The following is a 24,830-nucleotide window of genomic DNA, read 5'->3' as shown; positions in this document are numbered from 1 at the left end:
TGTTGTTCAGTTGCTAAGCCCAGTCTGACTCTTTGCAACACCATCAACTGCAGCACACTAGGCTCCTCTGTCCTTCACTATCTCCCGGAGTTTGCTCAAACTCACGTCCATTGAGTCAGTGATGCCATCTAACCATCTCATCCTCGGCCACCTGCTTCTCCTCTTGCCCTAACTCCCACCATCGGGTTCTTTTGGCATTTAAAAACCTCCTTGTTCTGCTGCTTCTTGAAAGACCGAGGAAATCCAACTCTTGGTTCTTTATGTTTAGCACACACTCACCCCAGGGAGCCCAGCACCATCCCTGCTTTTCCTTCAGGAACGCAGACCTTAAGGGGTACAGAGGGCTGGCAGAAGGCCAGAGCCAACGTTCCCAAGGAACCAGCTTTGGATGCGCTGCAGAACAGGCCACAAACGCCAAGATCCCTGGCCTTGAAGCTGGGTTTTACCAACCGGCCCCAGGTGTATGGTTGCCGAGCACCCTGAGAGGGCTGCAGAGTGGCCATGCAAGCCGCTCCCTTGCCTGCTCACCTCTCTGCCTCCTCCACGTGTTGCAGGTTGAAAAGCAGCGACGGCACGATCTTGTCCATGTGCTGTGGGTCCCAGATATTGGCCTGCAGCTCGTCATTCACCGTCTTCCTCACCACCCCTTGTAGACCTTTGATGCCCGACATTCGGATTCTGTAAAGAAAAGGGAGACAGGGGCCATGGCATCTGCAAACCTTGGTAAGTCCAGCTTCTGTGACAAGGAGGGGAGCACAGCGAGGGGTTTACAGATGCCCATAAAGGCAGAGGGAAGCCCACCTTCTACTCTTTGTGTGACTGGGCCTCCTGGCTGGCTGCCTGAAAGCCATGTCTTCCAGCTTGTCTTGGAGATTCCTAGACTGCCCTTGCCCTGTACCACCCAGGTTTCATCTCTAGGGTGCCAGTTTTCTCCAGGCTTCTTAGTACCCAGCTGGGTTTTCTCCACCTTGAGACTGAGATATAAGAGCCCAAAGGGCTGCCAAGAACTGACAAGGCAGAAAATAGGGCTGAGGGCAACTTACAGGGGGAAGGGATCTGGAGGAGGAGGCACAGAGCTGTCAGGCTCTCGGGCACAAGGGGGTCTTGGCTGGGACTAAGCTGGCTGAGAAATCAGAGGACACATGAGTAACAGCATACAGGGGACCCCTTTTGCACAGATCCAGTCTCCAATGAAAGTGAAAGTCACTCAGTCAAGTCCCACTCTTTGTGACCCCATGGAATTCTCCAGGCCAGAATACTGAAGTGAGTAGCCTTTCCCTTCTTCAGGGGATCTTCCCAACCCAGGGATCAAACCCAGGTCTCCATTGTAGGCGAATTCCTTACCAGCTGAGCCACAAGGGAAGCAATGGAGTAGCCATCATAGTCAATAAGAGTCCGAAATTCAGTACTTGGATGCAATCTCAAAAACAACAGAATGATCTCTGTTCATTTCCAAGGCAAACCACTCAATATCACAGTAATCCAAGTTTATGCCCCGACCAGTAATGCTGAAGAAACTGAAGTTGAACAGTTCTATGAAGACCTACAAGACTAGAACTAACACCAAAAAAAGATATCCTTTTCATTATAGGGGACTGGAATGCAAAAGTTATAAAAAGATATCCTTTTCATTATAGGGGACTGGAATGCAAAAGTTATAAAAAGATATCCTTTTCATTATAGGGGACTGGAATGCAAAAAACTGAAAGAGATGGGAATACCAGACCACCTGATCTGCCTCTTGAGAAATTTGTATGCAGGTCAGGAAGCAACAGTTAGAACTGGACATGGAACAACAGACTGGTTCCAAATAGGAAAAGGAGTACATCAAGGCTGTATATTGTCACCCTGTTTATTTAACTTATATGCAGAGTACATCATGAGAAACGCTGGACTGGAAGAAACACAAGCTGGAATCAAGATTGCCGGGAGAAATATCAATCACCTCAGATATGCAGATGACACCACCCTTATGGCAGTAAGTGAAGAGGAACTAAAAAGCCTCTTGATGAAAGTGAAAGTGGAGAGTGAAAAAGTTGGCTTAAAGCTCAACATTCAGAAAACGAAGATCATGGCATCCAGTCCCATCACTTCATGGGAAATAGATGGGGAAACAGTGGAAACAGTGTCAGACTTTATTTTTTGGGGCTCCAAAATCACTGCAGGTGGTGATTGCAGCCATGAAATTAAAAGACACTCCTTGGAAGGAAAGTTATGACCAACCTAGATAGCATATTAAAAAGCAGAGACATTACTTTGTTAGATGAACAAAAGTTTGTCTAGTCAAGGCTATGGTTTTTCCTGTGGTCATGTATGGATGTGAGAGTTGGACTGTGAAGAAGGCTGAGCCCACAGAAGAACTGATGCTTTTAAACTGTGGTGTTGGAGAAGATTCTTGAGAGTCCCTTGGACTGCAAGGAGATCCAACCAGTCCATTCTGAAGGAGATCAGCCCTGGGATTTCTTTGGAAGGAATGATGCTGAAGCTGAAACTCCAGTACTTTGGCCACCTCATGCGAAGAGTTGACTCATTGGAAAAGACTCTGATGCTGGGAGGGATTGGGGGCAGGAGGAGAAGGGGACGACAGAGGATGAGATGGCTGGATGGCATCACCGACTCCATGGACATGAGTTTGAGTGAACTCTGGGAGTTGGTGATGGACAGGGAGGCCTGGTGTGCTGTGATTCATGGGGTCACAAAGAGTCAAACACAACTGAGCAACTGAACTGAACTGAACTGGAATGCAAAAGTAGGAAATCAAGAGATACCTGGAGTCACAGGCAAATTTGGCCTTGGAGTACAAAATGAAGCAGGGCAATATTAAGAGGTGGTAATAATACACAGAAGAACTATACAAAAAAGATCTTCATGACCCAGATAACCACAATGGTGTGATCACGCACCTAGAGCCAGACATACTGGAATGTGAAGTCAAGTGGGCCTTAGGAAACATCACTATAAACAAAGCTAGTGGAGGTGATGGAATTCCAGTTCAGCTATTTCAAATCCTAAAAGATGATGCTGTGAAAGTGCTGCACTCAACATGCCAGCAAATTTAGAAAACTCAGCAGTGGTCACAGGACCGAAAAAGGTCAGTTTTCATTCCAATGCCAAAGAAGGGCAATGCTAAAAAATGTTCAAACTACCACACAATTGCACTCATCTCACACACTAGCAAAGTAATGCTCAAATTCCCCAAGCCAGGATTCAACAGTACGTGAACTGTGAAATTCCAGATGTTCAAGCTGGATTTAGAAAAGGCAGAGGAACCAGAGATCAAATTGCCAACATCTGCTGGATCATGGAAAAAGTAAGAGAGTTCCAGAAAAACATCTATTTCTGCTTTATTGACTGTGCCAAAGCCTTTGACTGTTTGGATCACAACAAACTGTGGAAAATTCTTCAAGAGATGGGAATACCAGACCACCTTACCTGCCTCCTGAGAAATCTGTGTGCAGGTCAAGAAGCAACAGTTAGAACCAGATATGGAACAATGGACTGGTTCCAAATTGAGAAAGGAGTACATCAAGGCTGTATATTGTCACCCTTCTTATTTAACTTATATTCAGAGTACATCATGTGAAATGCTGGGCTGCATGAAGCACAAGCTGGATCAAGACTGCTGGGAGACATATCAATAACCTCAGACATGCAGATGACACCACCCTTATGGCAAAAAGTGAAAAAGAACTAAAGAGCCTCTTGATGAAAGTGAAAGAGGAGAGTGAAAAAGTTGGCTTAAAACCCAACGTTCAGAAGAGTAAGATCATGGCATCCAGTCCCATCACTTCATGGCAAATAGATGGGGAAAGAGTGGAAACAGTGAAGGACTATTTTTTTTTTGCTCCAAATTCACTGTAGATGGTGACTGAAGCCATGAAATTAAAAGATGCTTGCTTCTTGGGAGAAAAGCTATGACCAACCTAGGCAACATATTAAAAAGCAGAGATATTACTTTGCTGACAAAGGTCCATCTAGTCAAAGCTATGGTTTTCCCAGTAGTCATGTATGGATGTGAAGAGTTGGACTATAAAGAAAGCCGAGAGCCAAAGAATTGATGCTTTTGAACTGTGGCGTTGGAGAAAACTCTTGAGAGTCCCTTGGACTGCAAGGAGATCAAACTGGTCAATCCTAAAGGATATCAGTCCTGAATATTCACTGGAAGGACTGATGCTAAAGCTGAAACTCCAATACTTTGGTCACCTGATTCGAAGAACTGACTCACTGGAAAAGACCCTGATGCTGGGAAAGATTGAAGGCAGGAGGAGAAGGGGATGACAGAGGATAGATGGTTGGATGGCATCACTGACTCAATGGACATGAGTTTGAGCAAGCTCCGGGAGGTGGTGATGAACAGGGAAGCCTGGTGTGCTGCAGTCCATGGGATCGCTAAGAGTTGGACATGACTGAGCAACTGAACTGCACTGAACTGAGTATCCACTGTGCTGACCCAGGTGACAGGACGGCTCTGCAAGGGGGGCCCTTTTTCCTGGCTGTTTATTTCATCCTGAGGTTCCTTTTTTTAACCAAACCTTTTTCTGATTATAACATGCTGCTGCTGCTGCTGCTAAGTCACTTCAGTCATGTCCGACTCTGTGCGACCCCATAGACAGCAGCCAACCAGGCTCTCCCATCCCTGGGATTCTCCAGGCAAGAACACTGGAGTGGGTTGCCATTTCCTTCTCCAGTGCATGAAAGTGAAAAGTGAAAGTCAAGTTGCTCAGTCGTGTCTGACTCTTTGCGACCCCATGGACTGCAGCCTACCAGGCTCCTCCGTCCATGGGATTTTCCAGGCAAAAGTACTGGAGTGGGGTGCCATTGACTTCTCCAGATTATAACATAATACATGCTAATTATAGAAAAGTGCAAAGATGATTTATCCCCCGCCATCACCACTTAAAGATAATTATCACTGGCATTTTGGTGTCCTGCTTTTCTTCTGTGTATAATATGTAATAGAATAAAGAACCTGCTGCATATCTAATTTGTATTGGCTTTTTTCACCCATAGCATTCTATTACAAGCATTTTCCTATATCATAAACTCACAAACATGTTGAATGGTTACTTGATACACTGTTATAAGAACTTTCTAAACTAGTCTCCTATTGGTCATTGGTTGTTTGTAAATTTGCTTCTGTAATAATGCTACAGTGGACATCCTTATATAAAGTACTTTGTTGTTGTTGAATTGCACAGTTGGAGTTGCTAAGCCAAGTCCGACTTTACTACATTCCAAATCATCGCTGTGAATGGAATTACTGAGTCTAAAGATAAGAAATAAAAGGCTCCCAGTTTTGCCAGATTCCTCCCCCACCCCCATCGCACAAGCTGCAGGAGATGGCTGTCCTCACCGTTTCTGCCTCAGCACTGGGGATTTCATTTTAAACAACTGCTCTAACTTTGTAGCTCAGAAAAATCCTCACATCTTATAGCCATTTCAACTCCTGTACCCCTTATTGGAGTTGAGCCGTTTTTCTAAACATTTAGTTGCCATTTGTAACTTCAACTTCGGTTTTAAGTGCTGTTGCCAAGGTTCAATCCCTGGGTCGGGAAGATGCCCTGGAGAAGGGAATGGCTACCCACTCCAGTATTCTTGCCTGGAGAATCCCACGGACAGAGGAGCCTGGCGGGCTATAGTCCATGGGGTTGCAAAGAGTCGGACACAACTGAGAGGCTGAGCACATGCGCACCAGGGTGCTATGCTGAGCTTTTTAACCCAGAGAACATAAATGGGTAGTGGGATTTGCCTAATGCACCAAGATGCCTTGGCCCAGGACCAGTTAGGCTGCTGGCAATGGACACAGATTCCCTGGGCAAACACTCAGCTACTCTCATCCTGACCCCCAGTCAGCACTCTGAGCTGAGGCTTTCAGGAGAAAAAATTAACTGGAATACAGTTCTGTTAAACTATTGTTGGCTTCAGGTTAAAGGTTCTCCCTCGTGCAGTACAGAAATAAATCCCAGACATGCTGGACTCCTGTCCCACCCAAGAGAGTCTGGCTGGCAGGGAAACCAGGCCTGGGAGGTGGAAAATTTTCTACTCAGGGTTTCGTTCTTCATGACTATGAATTAATTTTTATTCACTCTTTCAATTTCCCCAGAATCCCTTACACACATGAACACATTTCATTCCATGGCACCCGGTGCTGACTGACTGGGCCTGAAGGAGAAGCAGCTTCTTAACTGCTCCTTGTAATGGGCTCAGTGGAGGTCTGCCTGCATGCAGGGGACCTAGAGAGTGTGAACCCAAGGGGATTACACACACACACACACACACACACACACCCCACACCCCTATTTACAAGACCCAAGGATAGTTCTTAGAAGGGAGCTCTGCGCTCTGCAAAGGCTGCAAAGGACCAGGAGTGAGCTCCTGGAGAAGGGATGCAGGGAGGTTATGGATGGGAGACAAGAGGAAGGGAGAATCACTTCTCACCCCTCAGCCTCCCTTCCATGGGTGGCAGGTGCCAGGCTGTGGGTGCTGAGGGCACTACCCAGCTGTCAGGAGCAAACCTCAGCGCCCTTCTCCCAGTGTTCCTTTGCTGTCCACGCCATCAGGACATGGTGTGACTGTGCCTTCTCCCCTCCTCCTGTGGACTGTGTATATGTGCACGGTTGTACGTGTGTGGGTGTGTGATTGTGTGTGGGCTTCCCTGGTGGCTCACACAGTAAAGAATCTGCCTGCCATGCAGGAGACCCAGGTTCAATCCCTGGGTCAGGAAGATCCCCTAGAGATGGGCATGGAAACCCACCTCAGTATTCTTGCCTGGAGAATTCCATGGACAGAGGAGCCTGGAGGGCTACAGTCCATGGGGTCCCAAAGAGTCCAACATGACTGCGTGACTAACACAAAATGACTCGTGGGTTTGTGTTGTGTGTGTGGATGTCATTGTATGTATGTGTGTGGTTGTATATGCAATTGTGTATAGTGTGATGGTGTGCATGTATGTGATTGTGTGTGTGTGTGTGTGTGTGTGTAGAGCGGCATGAGAAGTGTCCCCTCCCCTCCCTTTCCCAAAGCAGGGCTCTGCCTGTGTGATCAGCATCCCTTACAGTCACACCTGGTTACCGCTCTGCCTCTTCCTCACCTGCTTCTGTCTCTTCACAGCCATCTGGAGTGAGCTGGCTGCTGTGGGAACAGGGGGACTCCTTCCTCCCCTGACCCCCACCGGCCTCACAGAGGCACTGCAGCAGCACAGCCCCAGGGACCTCCCGGCTGGTTCCAGAGAGGGGAGACTGGGGAGCCGGGATATTGCCAGCCAGTCACACGGGTCCTGCCCCAGAGCAGTCCTGAGGCTCAGAAGCTTTGGGAACTGGCAGCCTGGGGGATGGAGGGGTTGGCGTCCTGATGTTCCTCCATCCCAGAACATCAGCCATGGTTTGCAAGCTGTCATTAAGGGCACACGGGGCTCCCTGACCCTGCCATCACACATCATCTGGCACTCCGGGTCCCTTGGGGTGCTGACATGATGCAGGAAGGAGCCAGCAGCTGAGTTCCGGAAAAAAGCCATGGAGAACTGCTCTCCTGTGGGCGTGTTGGCCACCCAGCCTCAGCCTCCCAGCCCCTGCCTCCTCCGACTCCTGAAGCTTTGTCAGATGAATGGCTCAGCCCTTTTCCTTCCTCCCTCTTCCTTTTCCTTGGTTTCATATCACCTCCCAGACGTGATACGTACTCTTCATAGGCAGGGGTTTACTTTTCATCCTTTGCACCTCTCAGTTCCAAGGACGATGCTTGGCACAAAGCACCAACGTACTGCTTCATCGGCCTGATGCTGTGTCGTGATTTGTCTATCTGTGTCAGCCTATATTTGTGTGAATTTCTCTGTGATGTTATTTAAGGGATTTAATTTCTATGTCAACAAGTCTATTTCTGTGAGTGAAGTATTTTTGTGTGAGTGTGTGTGCGTGTGTGTGTGTAAAAGTGTGCTCTGTCATTTAAGATGTTCATCTGAGAAGCACTTACTCCTTCATTCACTTATTCAACAAGTATTTCTTGAGTGCCTTCTGCTCTCCGGGCACTTGGCATGCTTCAGTGAATGAAACTGATTCCTGACCTCACAGAGCTGACATTCTAGTGGGGAGAGATAGACAATGAATGAGAGACATATGCAAATGATGAAACATGTTTGAAGGGAAAATAAAAACAGAGCAGGGTGAGGGAGAAAGGGATGGGGTACGTGGGAATTTTCAGGGGAAGACGTTGTTGACAAGGGGATATTTGAGCAAAGCCTGGAAGAGGTGAAGGAGTGAGCTGTACAGATCCACACAAGAAGCATTTCAGGCAGAAGAACAGACAGTGCAAAGGCCCTGTGGCAGGAATGTCCCTGGTGTGTTTCCAAGGCAGCAGGGAAGCCTGTGTGGCTGAAGGGGAATGTGCAGTAGGAGACGGGATGAGATGAAGTCAGGAGGGCAGCAGGGATTGGCCAATGTGAGGACTTTGGCTTTTTATTTTTGGGTGTATATTTGTGGGCTTCCCTAGTGGCTCAGACAGTAAAGAATCCGCCTGCATTGCAGGAGACCCAGATTCAATCCCTGGGTCAGGAAGATCCCCTGAAAAAAGGAATGGCAACCCATTTCAGTATTCTTGCTTGGAGAATCCAACGGACAGAGGAACCTGGCAGGTTACAATCCATAGGGTTGCAAAGAGTCAGACACTACTAAGTGACTAACACTAACATACTATTTTGATGGAGAGTGGTAAGTGGGAATATTTCTGGGGTGTGTAAGTGCATGCACTTCTGAACAAAAGAGAGCATGGGTGTTTGTGTGTGTGTGTGTGTGTGTGAGTGGCTGGCTCTCAGATTGGGCTCAGAGGACCATGACCTTACACCTCACTCTGTATTCTGTCCCTTGAGGCTATTCCTTTAGAAAGCAGGTACTGGGAGCACAACTCTGCCCATGCACTCGCCTAAGTCCCACTGGGAACATTTTCCCTGCCAACAACACCAGAGCTGTGGTAAATGCAGTAAAATTAGACACGCAGTCCGGGCTGGGAGCTCTGGGGACCCACTGATGCTCCTGCCTCATACTCACTTAGTCTTGATCTCCAAGTCCTCGTGGCTGGAGTGGCACATCTCACTGAAGCGAGACACGAAGAAATCGTAGCTCCGATGGTAGGACGGGGTGTCCTCCTCAATGTTGGCGAACTTCACAAACTGTGTGTGGGAGGGGAGAGGGAGAAATGACAGGAAGGTGACCAGCCATGCTCCCCACCTTTGGGCTCTGGCACTTGGTGTCCCCAAACCCTTTGCCATAGGAAAGCCACAGGATAACACATCTCGGGAAACACACACACCCCTGGATCCAGCTCTAGTCTGCTTCCCAGAGCACACTGTGAGATTTGAGAACCAGATTCTGGAGATCTGAGTGCCAAATTCTGCTCCCCTTTCTTGTCTACATGAGACAGGAATCCCTGGCCCTTCCCTGCTAGGTGAGCAGAGAATGGAAGAGAAAAGGGGAGCTCCGTCACTTAAACTCCTGTTCCCATTAACGTCCAGAGCTGCCCAAAACACACAGGCTGAGAGGCTTTGTGGAGCAAAGCTGCAACTGAGCAAAAGCCAATCCTAAAGCTTATAGAGCACCACTCTAGAAGACATTCTGGGAAACCAGGGCAAATCTGAACTTTGATTAGAAACCGTAACTACGTTTTATTATGAAAATTTTGAGTGCGTGTCGAAGGTGTGCCATTTCAGTTCATTAAATCTTGCTCAGCATTCTCAGCTGCTAGATCCCTTCTGCCATCGCCGTGCTGCGAATTTGCAGTTCTAAATAGGGACTTGATTTCTACTGAGCCCCAGAGAGAAGCGAGAGTCACAGACTGAGTGGAGTTAAATTACCCAAAATGAAATATAATTCTTACAGCTTATTTTGCTAAGTACCACAAACAACTCTAAACAGATTTGATTTAGACTATATTCTCCATTATTCTGCCTTGTACTATTATTCAATTTTTACAAACCTTTGTTGGTTCAAAAAGGACATACTGTTATTACTAAAATTATCTAGTTAGTACATTCTCACAATATTCAGTATCGTCAACCTGTTTTCCCCATTTAAATACTTAAAAGTTGGTAATAACTCTTTTGGGGATGAAAATTAGCAACGCACAAGCCTTCTTAATTATTATGGTGTTTTGTTCTTGCAATAATAAATACGCATTTATTTTCTGCTGACTCAAATATCTCAACATGCAAAGCAAATAAGGAAATCTTTCCTTCAAAGATACATCTAAAATGTATATATGTATTTGGAAGTGATTATTCTGCTATTAGCAATAAATCCAAATGATATTGCTTGATTTATTGATGTGGTAATGCAGAAGAAGTAATCCATGTGATCACAAGATCATCGATTCAACTTAAGTTCAGGAGTTCCAGAAACAATGATAAAGCTGCTGTTTGGCTAAGTGATCTTCCTAAACCCTGCAGGCTAGAACACAAAGTCAGGCTGATACAGAGTGAGGGAAAGTCGCTCAGTTATGTCTGACTTTTTGTGACTGTATGGTCCACGGCATTCTCCAGGCCAGAATACTGGAGTGGGTAGCCAATTCCTTCTCCAGGGGATCTTCCCAACCCAGGGATGCAACCCAGGTCTCCGACATTGTGGGCAGATTCTTTACCAGCTGAGCTACCAGGGAAGCACAAGAATACTGGAGTGGGTAGCCTATCCCTTCTCTAGTGGATCTTCCTGACCCAGGAATTGAACCGGGTCCTGGTGGCTCAGAGGGTAAACTGTCTGCCTGTAATGTGGGAGACCTGGGTTCAGTCCCTGGGTTGAGAAGATCCCCTAGAGAAGGAAATGGCAACCCACTCCAGTATTCTTGCCTGGAGAATCCTATGGACGGAGGAGTCTGGTAGGCTACAGTCCATGGAGTCGCAAAGAGTCGGACACGACTGAGCCACTTTACTTTCTTTCTTTCTCCTGCATTGCAGGCAGATTCTTTGCCAGCTGAGCTACCAGAGTTGATACAGAGGTTGGAGCTAAATACGAGTGCATCGCTGCTCTTAACCACCATGGAGATGGTCCCAGGCTTCACTCCCCAAATCAGAAGCCTGGCTTGGTCCATCAAGTGAGAGGAGGCATGCAGCTATGTGGTTCTAATTACAGATCTGCCTCTAACTGGTAGGAGGACCTCTGAGTGAGACATTTGTCTCCTCTTATGTCTTGGTCTTTCCATGTGAGGAATAAGCAGCCCAGTCTTCATTTATTATGGTTCTTTCTTTTACTGATCCTCCATCTACTTCAAATATGATAAGGCAGTTTAAGATAAGACTGTGTATGCAAGAGTGTGTGCCTTTGAAAATAATTAAGACTGAAGAAGAAAAGAGGCCAGTAATAAAGAAGGAGAAATTGTTAAAGGAAGACTAGGTCCCTGAGACTTTCCTGGTGGTCCAGTGGTTAAGAATTCGGCTTCCAGTGCAGGGGACACTGGTTTGCTCCCTGGTTGGGGAACTAAGATCCCACATGCCCTGGAGCAACTAGCCCACCTGCAAGCAACCACTGAGCCTGTGCACTTCAGAGCCCGAGCTCCGCAACAGGAAAACCCTGAGCAGCGCAATGAAGACCCAGCACAGCCAAAATTTAAAAAAATAATAATAACTTAAAAAAAAAAAGACCTGGTCCTAAATATATATTGACTGTGTAGATCCAAATATATATCAGGAGAATGAATAACCAGACTTCATGGTCACTGGTGTGGGAGTCGATGCGCTAATAGCAATGATGTTTAGAACATACATGTATCAGGTACTACCCTAAGCATTTTATATGCATCAGCTATTTCATTTCGTAAAATGACTCTAATTTAGAGAGAGATTATTATTCTCACTTTGAAGACAAAGAGACCCAGACCCACAAATGTTACATAACTGCCCAGGGTCCTGCAGGAAAAACCCGGGTATCAACACAGAGGCCTCACTGCAGGTCTCTCCAGCAGAGCTCTGCCCAGAAAACCTCCAGCTTTGCTCTTGATCCTGGCTTCCTCTAGTGCCTCAGACCAAATGACCCAGGACTGTTGCTTTGGGGATGGGGGCAGCTGTCAGGGGGAACGGGCAGAGAATGACACTGCTGGAGAGGACCTTGTGTAAACCAAGTCACTTCAGTCGTGTCCAACTCTGCGACCCCATGGGCTGTAGTACACCAGGCTCCTCTGTCCACAGGGATTCTCCAGGCAAGAATACTGGAGCGGGTTGTCACTACCTTCTCCAGGGGATCCTCCCAACCCAGGTATCAGGCTCCCATTTCTTGTGTCTCCTGCGTTGGCAGGTGGGTTCTTTACCACTAGCACCACCTGGGAAGCCCAGGTGGGGGACCTTTGTTGTTCAGTTGCTCAGTCGTGTCTGACTCTCTGCGACCCCGTGGACTGCAGCACGCCAGGCTTCCCTGTCCTTCACTATCTCCTGGAGTTTGCTCAAACTCATGTCCACTGAGTCGGTGATGCCATCCAACATTCTCATCCGCTGTCGTCCCCTTCTCCTCATGCTCTCAATCTTTCCCAGCATCAGGGTCTTTTCTAATGAGTCGGTTCTTTGCATCAGGTGGCCAAAGTATTGGAGCCTCAGCTTCAGCATCAGTCCTCTCAGTGAATATTCAGGGTTGATTTCCTTTAGGATAGACTGGTTGGATCTCCTTACAGTCCAAGGGACTCCCAAGAATCTTCTCCAGCATCACAGTTCAAAAGCATCAATTCTTCGGTGCTCAGCTTTCTTTATGGTCCAACTCTCACATCCGTACATGACTACTGGGAAAACTTTGACTATATGGACCTTTGTTGGCAAAGTGATGTCTCTGCTCTTTAATACACTGTCTAGGTTTGTCATAGCTTTTCTTCCAAGGAGCAAGTGTCTCTGTCTCTGAGGCCCAGAACTTCCCAGGAGGCTACAGCCTCCCAGCTCAGGCTGATTATTCCATTGCCTCAGTCTCTAAGATTCTTGCTCTGTTACAAGATCTGGGGACGAGACTGTACTTGATGCCATCCTCAGGGTGTGAGCCCCATTTATTATATTTTGAGTGGCATGAGGGCTAATAAAACAGCCACTTTTTGGTACCAGGATCTCTGAGCATCCTTGGGAACCTTTGGTTTGGTAGCCTGATAGGAGGAGCTTCCCTTACCTGAGTCTGAAAGTTGGACAACAGAGATGACGTGGTCAGGGAATGCTGGCCTGAGTATCCCCATGGCTACTGCTCCAAGAGAGCCCACCTTAAGCTGCTCCTGAGTCCTCCAGGGCTGATGAGAGGAGGCCAAAATGGAAACTTTGGTAATCGTGGTTCACCGGGCCCCTGTACTTGTGTGACCCACTAATGTTTTTAAATGCCTGAAACAGCCGGAACTTCCTGTCTACTTCATGCTGATCACCGCTAGTTCATACCTTAAGAATGGCTTACATTAAAATGCTACTTATCTAATGCATAAGATTGTGAAATAATAATGTAGGGTTTTTTGTTTTATTTTTTAAAGACATTGTCATGATGAGGAAGGTCTCCATAGCAACAAACTGGAGACTGTGAAGATGTGACACTTTAAAGGCCATGGGCACTGCTAGAGCCACCCTTTCATGATCAAAGTTTCAGCTCTTCATACACAACAAAGGGTGCTATGCTTGCAGGAGTTGCTCACCCACCCTCTGGCACAGGCAGGAAAGAGCCACAGTTGAATGAAAACTGAGAGTTACTAAGGGGTTGGGTCAATAGAGAGAAAGCAAACTCCAAATATTGACATTGCAAAACCAGCCCTCCCTGGGACTGTAAAATGCAAGCTGAGCTAGCTGCTGGTTGGCCTTACTTCGGCGCTAGCCAAGTCTCTCCAAGCACAAGCCAGTCTCCTCTCTTCTGTAGTTGGCTATTCTGAGCCACACAATTTCCTGCTGTCAACAACAGAACCATGGTTTAAAATACTGGGTATAGAGAAACCCCAACTCTTTGGTGGATCTAGGACTGCAGGCCTTTTCCTCTGTTCACCTTCATAAGAAGAAAGTTGTTCTGCTGCACTAAGATGAACCCTAGTTGGAAAAGATCTCATAAACCTCACTTTCCTTTTTTTAAATTAGAGGCTAATTACTTTACAATATTGTGATGGTTTCAGCCATACGTCAATATGAATTGGCCATAGGTATATATATGTCCCATCCCTCTTGAACCCCCTACCAATCTCCCCCTGCATCCCACCCCTCTAGGTTGTCAGAGAGCACCAGCTTTGGGTTCCCTGCGTCATATAGCGAACTCCCACTGGCTATCTATTTTACACATGGTGATGCGTATGTTTCAGTGCTATTTTCTCAAATCATCCCACACTCTTCTCCCACTGTGTCCAAAAGTCTGTTCTTTATGTCTGTGTTTCCTTTGCTGCCCTGTGAGTAGGATCATCAGTACTATCTTTCTAGATTCCATATATATATATATACATATTAATATATAATATTTGTCTTTCTCTTTCTGACTTCCTTCACTCTGTAGAATAGGCTCCAGGTTCATCCCCCTCATTAGAACTGACTCAAATGCATTCCTTTTTATAGCTGAGTAATATTCCACTGTGTATATGTACCACAACTTCCTTACCCATTCATCTGTCAATGGACATCTAGGTTGCTTCCATGTCCTAGCTATTGCAAATAGTGCTTCATTGAACATTGAGGTAGATGGGTCTTTTTCAATTATGGTTTCCTCAGGGTATATACCCAGTAGAACCACACAGTTTGATTTTAACATCCCCTATCCATTCTCCCATTTGCTTTTGTTTATAGCTAGTCCTGGGAGAAGTTTTCCTTAAAGCCAAAGGAACAGTCCTACTGTGACATGTTGGTGCCCTGCAAATTGCCTGACTGCTGGCCAAGGTGAGTCCCTCCACCTAGGACACCCTCTCCTGTGTGCATGTGTGCTAAGTCACTGCATTCGTGTCTAACTCTTTGTGACCCTGTGGACTGTCCCACCAGGCTCCTCTGTTCATGGGATTCTCCAGGCAAAAATACTGGAGTGGGTAGCCATTTCCTTCTCCAGGGGATCTTCCCGACCTAGGGATTGAACTCATGTCTCTTACATCTCCTGAATTGGCAGGTAGGTTCTTTACCACTAACACCACTTGGGAAGCCCTAGGACACCCTCCCCTGTCTACCCATAGTACAGCTTTCCTCCTTCAAGATTCTTTGCAAAACTGACGGTGGTTTTAAAAACTCCTGGGAAAGCCCAGTGTTGCTGCCCGAAAAGGTGACCTCTCTGGTCCCAAGTTGCCCCATGTGCTAGCCAGCCTCCAAGGCCTACACTCGGGAAGTACAGACCCAGGGAAGCCCAGGCTGCTTCTGCTCTGAAACCCCCATCATTTGCTTGGGCTGACCCCTGTGACCTGAGCCGTTCCCCCAGCATCACAGTTCTGCCCCCACCTCCCTTCATGGAACCCACTTCTAGCCTGCTGGTTTTTAGCAGTGCTGATTTCTACCCTGGTGTGGGAGACAAGAGAATTTCTAGTCTATAGGTGACAGTTAAAACCACAAGAATTGATTACATTGTCCAGAGGGAGCACACAGAGAAGAGGATATAGCAGTAACCTTGGAGACCACAGACATTTCAGGACGACGTGGAAGAAAAGAATCACTGAAGGAAACTGTATTAGTTTCCTATTGCTGCCGTAATAATTTAGTGCTGTAATAAATACCACGATTTAGTGGCCTAATGCAACACAAATTTATTACTTTACAGTTCTGGAGGTCAGAAGTCTAAAATGGGGGCTTCCCTAGTGGTCCAGTGTTTAAGAATCCACCTTAACTCAGGTTAGATCCCTGGTCCAGGAAGATCCCACATGCCACAGGGCAACTACGCCAGTGTGCAATGACTACTGAGCCAGTGCGCCTTAGAGCCTGTGCTCTGCAACCAGGGGAGCCGACACAGTGAGAAGCCCGAGCACAGCAACTAGAGAGTAGGCCCCACTTGCCGCAACTAGAGAGAGCCTGCACGCAGCACTGAAGACCCAATACAGCCAAAAATAAAAATAAATTAAAAAAAAAAGTCTCAAATGGGTCTGCAGGGTTTCATTCCTTCTGGACGCTTCCAGGAGAGCATCTGTTTCCTTGACTTTCCTGGCTTCCAGAAGCCACCCACATTCTTTGGCTCATAGTCCCCTTCCACCATCTTCATGGGCAGCAGAGGAGCATCTTCAAATTTCTTTCTCTCTATTCCTGATCTACTGTCTGACTCTGATCCTCCTGCCTCCCTCTTAGAAAGATGGGAGCACATGGAGAATCTCCTTATCACAAGATCCTTAACTTGATCAAACCTGCCAAGTCCCTTCTGTCATCTAAGGTACATTCGTGGGTGTCAGTGATCAGGATGTGGATACAGGTAGGGGACCATTATTCAGCCAACCATAGAAACTAAGAAAGATGGGCCAGGTGGGAAGAGCTGGGGTGACAGGGCCAGGAAGTCAAGGGAGTTTGAAGAAGGTGCAATCAATGGGGAGAAATGCCACCGGAGATAGAAACATCAGCTGGAAGTTGAGTGAAGACTGGGTTGTTTGCATGGTTTCCAGAGATTTCTAAGTGCAAAGACACACACACACACAAACTTTTACAACTGGGAGAGCTGGCTGTAACCACCCTAACTTGGGATGGCACTTCGCATCCATAAAAGTGGGCTCCCGGACACTCCTGCCTCTTTTAGATGCTCAGTGCCCAGCACTCTCCATGAAGCGTTATGCCCCAAAGTTTTTAACTGCATCCAATCAAACATTCAGGCCAAATTCTAGTCTGTGGGAAGTATAGGAGACAAGAGAGCAAAAGGAAGAACACCACAAGGAGATAATCAGACAAATCCAGAATGTGGGACGTTCTACAAAGTGATGACCTGGCCAATACCATGAAAAATGAAGAGGGACGGGAGAGGGGTTGGGACAGGTTGAGAGACATAAGAGACACAGAAAACAAAATAAACACGTGATCTATACTGAATCCTGATCTGACAGACAGCAATACAAGACAATGTGGGGACTATGAGGGAAATTTTAATTTGAATCAAAGAATTTTTTAAAATCAGGGAATGATGGCAAGTTTTGTCAGGTGAGCTAAAGGTACTCTGTGGTTATGCAGAATGTGAATTGTTTCAGTTTTCTTTCCCGTGTTTGTTTTGTTTCTTTCGTTTTATAATGGAAGAGACTTGAACTTATATTTAGACTAAGGGAAGGAATGAGAAAAGGGGGAAGAGTGGAGACATGGAGAGAAAAATAATGGATGTAGGGAGATTCCTGAGGAGAAGGGAGCCTTTGGGGAAGAAAAAGATGGATACAAGTTGAGGGACCCCCAGCAGATAGTTTTCTCAGTGAACAGAAGAAGGCAAGACCATCTCTGAGACTGAGGAAGCAGATTCAGGATGGTGCTTGAGGAGACAACAGAAGGTCTCTAGTGACCACTGAGAAGATGAGAGAAGGCGGTGGTCAAAGAATGGATAAGGAGCTGCCCTGAAAGCCAAGTCAAAATTTAAAGCATGCTTCTGTAGATGCCCCAATCCTCACATCAGGTGGTTTTCTGAGGGCGGTTCTCTGAGTGGGGCATTTGGGTGCAGAAGGCAGAGCATGGCTGCAGCAGGTGGACAGGAGCCTGGTTCCTGCTGGGTCTGGCGGGGAGGCCAAGAAAGGGAGCCTCAGAACGAGCTGACCCTGGGTAGAGGGAAGGGAAGGCGTCTGAGAGGTGAGGTCTTGAAGCGGGGAGGGTGGTATCTTAGTGGCTCAGATGGTAAAGAATCTGCCTGCGATGCAGGAGACCCGGGTTCAATCCCTGAGTTGGGAAGATACCCTGGAGAAGGGAATGGCAACCCACTCTAGTCTTCTTGCCTGGAGAATTCCATGGACAGAGAAGCCTGGTGGGCTACAGTCCATGGGGTTGCAAAGAGTCGGACATGACTGAGCGACTTTCACATTCACAGAGCCTCCAGGCAAGTCACAGCCCCTCTGCTTTACCGGAAAGAGAGACTCCCCCGCCCCCCACCGCAACCGGGTCCCACATCACCCCGACATGCTTCAAGAGCTTCCCTCCCCTCCCAAGGGACTGGCTTCTGTGCTGCCTCTGAGTGTGCTTGCCTTCAGGCTGGGGTGCAGTGTGAACACAAAGGGCTGTATGCCACAATCTGAGATGAAAGCACAATTTTTAAAAATTTGGGTAAAATTCACAAAACAAAAAGTGAACCCTTTTAAAGTGCAAAATTCAGTAGCGCTCAATACATTCACAATGTTTTGCAACTAAAGCAGAACCCCAAAGGAAACCCACATCCTGGTCATCAATCAGTCACTTTCTATTCCTGTCCCCCCACCCACCCCAGCCCCCGGCAAACACTAATCTGCTTTCTGTCTCTATGGAGTCACCTATTCTGGTATCTCATTGAAATGGAAATACAATATGTGACCTTCTGGTTGTGTCCACCTTCTGGCTACTATGAACTGTGCTGCCAGAAACATTGGTAATCAAGTATTTGTTTGAGTGTCTGTTTTCTGTTCTCTTTGGTACATATCTAGGGAGAAATGCTGAGTCATATGGTAATCCTATATGTTTAACTTTTGGAGGAACCACTAAACTGTTTTCCACAGTGTCTACACTGTTTTACAGCCCGGCTAGCAAGGTACCAGGGTTCCGATTTCTACATATCCTCACCAACACGGCTTTTTATAGGATTTTAAAAATATATAAACAACCTAGTGGGTGTGAAGAAGTATCTCTCTATGATTTCTGACTTGCATTTCTGTCATAATTAGTGATGCTGAGCATCAGTTCATGTGCTTTCTGGACATTTGTATATCTTCTTTGGAGAAATGTCTATTCAAGTCCTTTGCCCAATTTTTAATTGGGTTTTCTTTTTGTTGTTGAGTTGTAAGAGTTTTTCATATATTCTGGTTACTGAGCCCTTATTGTATATGAGAATCACAAACATTTTCTCTCATTCTGTAGTTGTCTTTTGTTCTGTAGTGTCCTTTGATGCACAAAAGTTTTTAATTTTGAAGAAGTCAAATTCATTTATTTTTTCTTTTGTTGCTTTTGTTTTTACTATCATATCTAAGAATCCATTGCAAAATTCAAGACCATAAAGATAGACCCATATATTTCTTCTAAAGTTCTATAAGTTTAACTCTTATATTTAGGTCTTTGATCTATTTTGAGTTAATTTTTAAAAAAAATTTTTATTTGTTTATTTGGCTGCATTGGGTCTTAGTTGTGACCAGAGGGCATTTGGAATCTTCCCGGACCCAGGACTGAACCTACATCTCCTGCATTGCAAGGCGGACTCCCACCACTGGGCCACCAGGGAAGTCCTTGAGTTAATTTTTATATATGCTGTGAGGTAGGGATGAAAGTACAAACTTTAAATCCATGATCCTTCATCAGTTCAGTTCAGTTCAGTTCAGTTCAGTCGCTCAGTCGTGTTTGACTCTTTGTGACCCAATGAATCACAGCACGCCAGGCCTCCCTGTCCATCACCAACTCCCGGAGTTCACTCAAACTCATGTTCATCGAATCGGTGATGCCATCCAGCCATCTCATCCTCTGTTGTCCCCTTCTCCTCCTGCCCCCAATCCCTCCCAGCAACAGAGTCTTTTCCAATGAGTTAACTCTTCACATGAGGTGGCCAAAGTATTGGAGTTTCAGCTTCAGCATCAGTCCTTCCAATGAACACCCAGGACTGATCTCCTTTAGAATGGACTGGTTGGATCTCCTTGCAGTCCAAGGGACTCTCAAGACCCGTGGCAGATTCATGTTGATGTATGGCAAAACCAATACAATATTGTAAAGTAATTAGCCTCTAATTAAAATAAATAAATTTAAATTAAAAAAAAAATACAAAATAAAAAAAAAGAGTCTTCTCCAACACCACAGTTCAAAAGCATCAATTCTTTGGCGCTCAGCTTTCTTCACAGTCCAACTTTCACATCCATACATGACTACTGGAAAAACCATAGCCTTGACTAGATGGACCTTTGTGATCCTTCATAGTATTTTGTTATTTATACGAGGTTCATATATTAGATCGTTTATGTAAATAACCTCGGCATTTTCATATTTAATATTTTCAGTTTATCCTTAGAGTGACCTCAAAAGTCAGGGCACATGATCAGTGCACTGTTCCCAGAACTTACATTTGGACCCACCAGGCAATAAGGCAGGTGCACAGAAGTAAATCTCTAAGCAAATAGTTGAGCTTAGTTGGCTCCATCATCTCCTGTCACCTGTCCCTCAACATCACCTCAAGTTCAGATATTCTCATTAAAGACTTAAAGGTATCAAATAAACTTAAAAAACTATACTGCGTATGATATGCAGGAATAGTATTAGCAAAATCAGATTTTTTTTGGTGACTAATGTCAGCACAGCTTCAACCCTTGGGGTAGTCAAGCACAGGCTGGATAAATATCCATTAAGAAAGAAGGAAGAAACAGAGAAGTCTCAGGCTTGGAAAGCTGGAAAGAGCATCTTTCTGCTAGCAAAGGCTGCCTCTGAAGCTGAACTCTGAACCTCCTGCAATTATCTGACTTACTTATAATCATCTGTCCTTATATAATCTCCACTGTCTGCAGTACACTAATCATTAGTCAACTGCTCTCTTGCTAATGCAGTGATTCACTGTGATGAGGAATCGAGGAATTTGCAGGACCTGGAATTTTCAAGGCTGTTGCTAATAAAATGCCTACCAGGGGCCAGGATGTGCTTCAGGGAACTCTGGGGCTGGCAGCCACCTGCTTCTATATCTCCCCCTGGGGAGATGCCCTGTGGACGCATCGATGACTGGTTTATCTTCCATTTAGATGTTCTTTTCCAGACTATAGTTATCTTAAACAGGGCAAGTGAAACGGTATCTGAAGCTGTTGCCAGGGTAACGTGACAAAAGACTTTACCCTTGCTGCTGTATATGTAATTTGTCAAAGGCAGCTGGTTCACAGAGAGAGGAAAGAGGGGAATAGGTGATTAGTTTTGGTCTTTGAAAGAAGAGTTGAAAGACTATCTTCTGGTTAAATCAATTTTAGAAGAGGAAAGCAGTTGTGACCTGTGCAATAAAAACTCAGAAGTCAGGTTGGGAAGGCTAAGACCACAAACCTTAAACTTTCCTTTTTTTCCCTGGTGATATCTGTAAAATAGTTGCATGTTAGGGCTTTCAACACCAAGCTGCTTGAAGGCTTAGAGCTGAAAGTATTCCCTGAAGGGAGAGGAACTGAGAGAGAGAGCAAGAAGTTGAAGAAAGCAACTGGGATATTCAAGGAGGACAGATGCTTAGGAAGTTGGGAGCTCTTTTTTGTTGTTGTTTTAAACTTTTTATTTTGTATCAGGGTATAGCTGATTAACAGTGTTTCAGGTGAACAGCAAAGGGACTCAGCCATACATATACCTGTATCCATTCTCTCCCAAATTCCCCTCCCATCCAGGCTGCCACATAACATCAAGCAGAGTTCCACGTGCCATATAGTAGGTCCTTCTTGGTTACCTATTTTAAACACAGCAGTGTGTACATGCCCATTCCAAACTCTCAAACTATCCCTTCAAAGTTGGGAATTCTTGACACAACTGATAGTTCTTCTCTCCACACGCCAGAAGCAGATAGCAGCCACTTGTTCAGGGATAAGTTATGTTACAAAGCTTGGACTGAGTTCAATCCGCTCATGGTATCAGTGAAAAGCCAGGCTCATGAAAGATAACCTTCTCGAGGTTACCCAGCTAGGAAAGGGCAGAACTAAGCCAGAAGCCCTGCTTCCTGCTTCCCCGTGATCTTTCCACTTATCTGATGCCTCTGTCCTGTGAACATCAATTTATTTTATCTTTGAAAGAAGCACAACCTGGACAGCTTTCAAAGTATGCCCTGTGGAGTCAGGGGCCAAGCTTCGAGGGCGCTGGCCACCGCCTGCTCTCAAAGGAATACCCCCCCTTTCTACTTTAATATCTATTGGGGCCCCACCTATAATTATTTAAGGGAAAAATCATTTTTAAAAATCAGAAAACAAATAGGAATGGATCATAACAAAGCTGACCCAGAAGTTCTGCCCCGCTCTCCCCACCATGCCCACTCTCCAGGGCCCCTCGGACCTCCTTACCGAGTTGGTGCCGAGGATCTGCAGATTGGGTTTCTCCGACTCAAGCAGCTTGGCCACCATCTTGAGGAAACTCTCCACGAAGAGGTTGATGCTCTGGCAGTGACAGGCCATGAGCAGTTGGTCCAGCGCCTCCATGGCGATGCACACGTATCTGGGGAAAGCAGCACCACCGCCATTGCTCAGCCTCATGCTGAGTACTCAGTACTCATCACAAAGTACTCAGCCTCATCACTCAATCACCTGCACCACATGTCTGGGACAACCTCGATGGCAGTGCAGTGACCACCTGGGCAGCATCCAGCTAATAGAGCTCTTCCCAGGTTGCCATGTCTGGACGGCTGTTCCATCAAGCGCCCACTCCAGCCCAGCACTGAGAAGCAGAATGAAGCAGAGCTGCAAGGGAGCCTAGAGATGGATTCATCAAGCCCCTTATTTTACACACAAAGAATATGAGAGACAAGGCATACCATTTCACGAGGAAATTTGAGCAGAAAGAAAAGCAAGCAAGCCCTAATAACCTCCATCCTTTATTTACAATTCTACTTTCAGAAGCAGCAAAAAAGAGGACTGAACCTTCTGCTACCTGCCAGCCCTTTAACCACTTGATAACAACAATCTATTTTACCATGTTCTTCTCTTCTCTGTGCTAAAAATACCCAGTCCTGGGAATCCCCTGGCAGTCCAGGGGTTAGGACTCTGCACTTTCACTTCTCAGGGCCTAGGTTCAATCTCTGGTCAGGGAACTAAGATTCCCACAAGCAGCATGGCATGACCAAAAAAAATAATAATAATAATTAAATTACATTGAAAAAGTAAAAATACCCAATCCTTTCCAGGCTAGCCTTTGTAGGACAACCCCTAATTGTTATCTTCTTCAATGCCTCTCTTAAATCCCAAGAAAAATGCCACAAATCAAATTCCTATTGAGAATTAGGGATGCATGCCTAAACTCAAACCCAGCATTTATTCCATGATAGTGACATAACGAGCATACGGTCAGGTAAGGCACGTCAGGAAAGATACATCCTCCACTTACAAAGCATTTGCATTCTAAAGAAAGCAAGGCAGACATACACAGAAAAAGGTTATTTTTAACTTCTAATAAGGGAGCCTCAGCAAAACTAACCTGGTTAAAAATGTTATAGTTTTCATTAAGGACTTAGGTGTCTGGGGCAGAAGGCTAGATGTCTCCCCTGGAAACTATTTTTGCCCTTCTCACTGCTTATTTAGAAGTTTATCTGAACTGCAGCTGCTCACTGGGAACATTTCCCAGCCTCTCCTGCTGCTAGGTGAGGCCACATGACTTAAACATTGCCCTTAAAATGAGGGGGAGTGATGCAAGCAGTGTCGAGCATCACTTGCTTGAAAAACAGGCTTGCCCTGTCCTCTGAGTCCTCTCTTCTCTCTTCCTGCTGATTGTGGAGTGGGAGCAACTGGATGGCAAGAGGTGAAAGCCCCAGATGACCTTGTGGAGCACAGCCCACTGGCCCAGACTGGATTATTGCTTGAGAGAGAGAAAAAAATACTTCTTTACTGCTGGTTGTTTTTCAGTCGCTCTGTCGTGTCTGATTCTTTGCAATTCCATGGACTGCAGCACGCCAGGCATCTCTGTCCTTCACCATCTCCTGGAGCTTGCTCATACTCATGTCCATTGAGTCGATGATGCCTTCCAACCATCTCATCTTCTGTCACCCCCTTCTTCTCCTGCCCTTAATCTTTCCTAGCATCAGGGTCTTTTCTGAGTCAGCTGTTTGCATCAGGTGGCCAAAGTATTGGGGCTTCAGCTTCAGCATCAGTCCTTCCAATGAATATTCAGGGTTGATTTCTTCTACTGCTGGAGCCAGTATATTTAAGTCTCTTTATGTCTAAATAACACAAGTATCTGATAATCAGATTTAGGAGTGCTTTAGAAACCTGAGGGCACAAATAAAAGCGAATCCTGAGCAATCCAAAGCAACTCACAGGCAAGAGAAGTAAGGGCTGAACCTGACCCCATCCTGCAGGAGGGGGAGTCACTTGAGACTCCATGGATGAGGAGCGTGGCTCACGTGCCTATTACAGGGCGGTGATCCCTCTACCCGCAGAGCCAAACCACATGGAACAGAAAAGTACTTCCTGATATAAACAAAATGCAGGCCAGACAGAGAGAATGGACAACTCCAAACCTACCGGGGTGCTGAGGAGTCAGGCTGAGGCCTGTAAGTTAAAGCAAGTAGGAAAAGGCCTCTCTTCAAGAAGCTGCCCAGCGTCAGATTTATAGGCCGTGTGTATAATAGGGAACGAATTAAAAGATTTATTCTGAGGCCCTCCCTGGCAGCCCAGTGGTTAAGACTCCAGAGTTCACTGCAGGGGGCGCAGGCTCAATCCCTGGTGGGAGAACTAAGATCCTACCCATGCCAAAATAAACACATAAGTAAAAGTTGAAAAGAGCTTAAGATACTAGTATCTTTTTTTTTTTTTTTTTCTTTACATGTGTTCCCCATCCTGAACCCTCCTCCCTCCTCCCTCCCCATACCATCCCTCTGGGTCGTCCCAGTGCACCAGCCCCAAGCATCACATGAAAAGATGCTCAACATCACTCATTATCAGAGAAATGCAAATCAAAACCACTATGAGATACCATTTCACACCAGTCAGAATGGCTGCGATCCAAAAGTCTACAAATAATAAATGCTGGAGAGGGTGTGGAGAAAAGGGAACCCTCTTACACTAGTATCTTAAGTTATTAAAATCTTAAGATCTTGCAGACCCAAGCCTGGCACACGCTGGGTCCACCATGTAGG

The 24,830-nt window shown here is 46.0% G+C and overlaps 1 protein-coding gene across 3 annotated transcripts in view; it reads right to left on the bottom strand.

Annotated features, from left to right (window-relative positions):
* Window positions 1–24,830, bottom strand: part of EFR3B (EFR3 homolog B) — a 98,040-nt gene that overhangs the window by 23,831 nt on the left and 49,379 nt on the right. For all 3 annotated transcript variants that reach the window (XM_070379219.1, XM_070379220.1, XM_070379221.1), the window contains exons 4-6: window positions 22,048–22,198; window positions 9,036–9,157; window positions 529–678 (exon numbers count right to left, since the gene is read on the bottom strand). In XM_070379219.1, coding sequence (XP_070235320.1) covers window positions 529–678; window positions 9,036–9,157; window positions 22,048–22,198 — 423 coding nt within the window. The remainder of the gene's footprint in view (window positions 1–528; window positions 679–9,035; window positions 9,158–22,047; window positions 22,199–24,830) is intronic.

The sequence above is a fragment of the Bos mutus genome, chromosome 11, assembly GCF_027580195.1.
Source record: "Bos mutus isolate GX-2022 chromosome 11, NWIPB_WYAK_1.1, whole genome shotgun sequence".
NCBI lineage: Eukaryota > Metazoa > Chordata > Mammalia > Artiodactyla > Bovidae > Bos > Bos mutus.
This window is presented reverse-complemented; position numbering and strand designations above follow the sequence as displayed.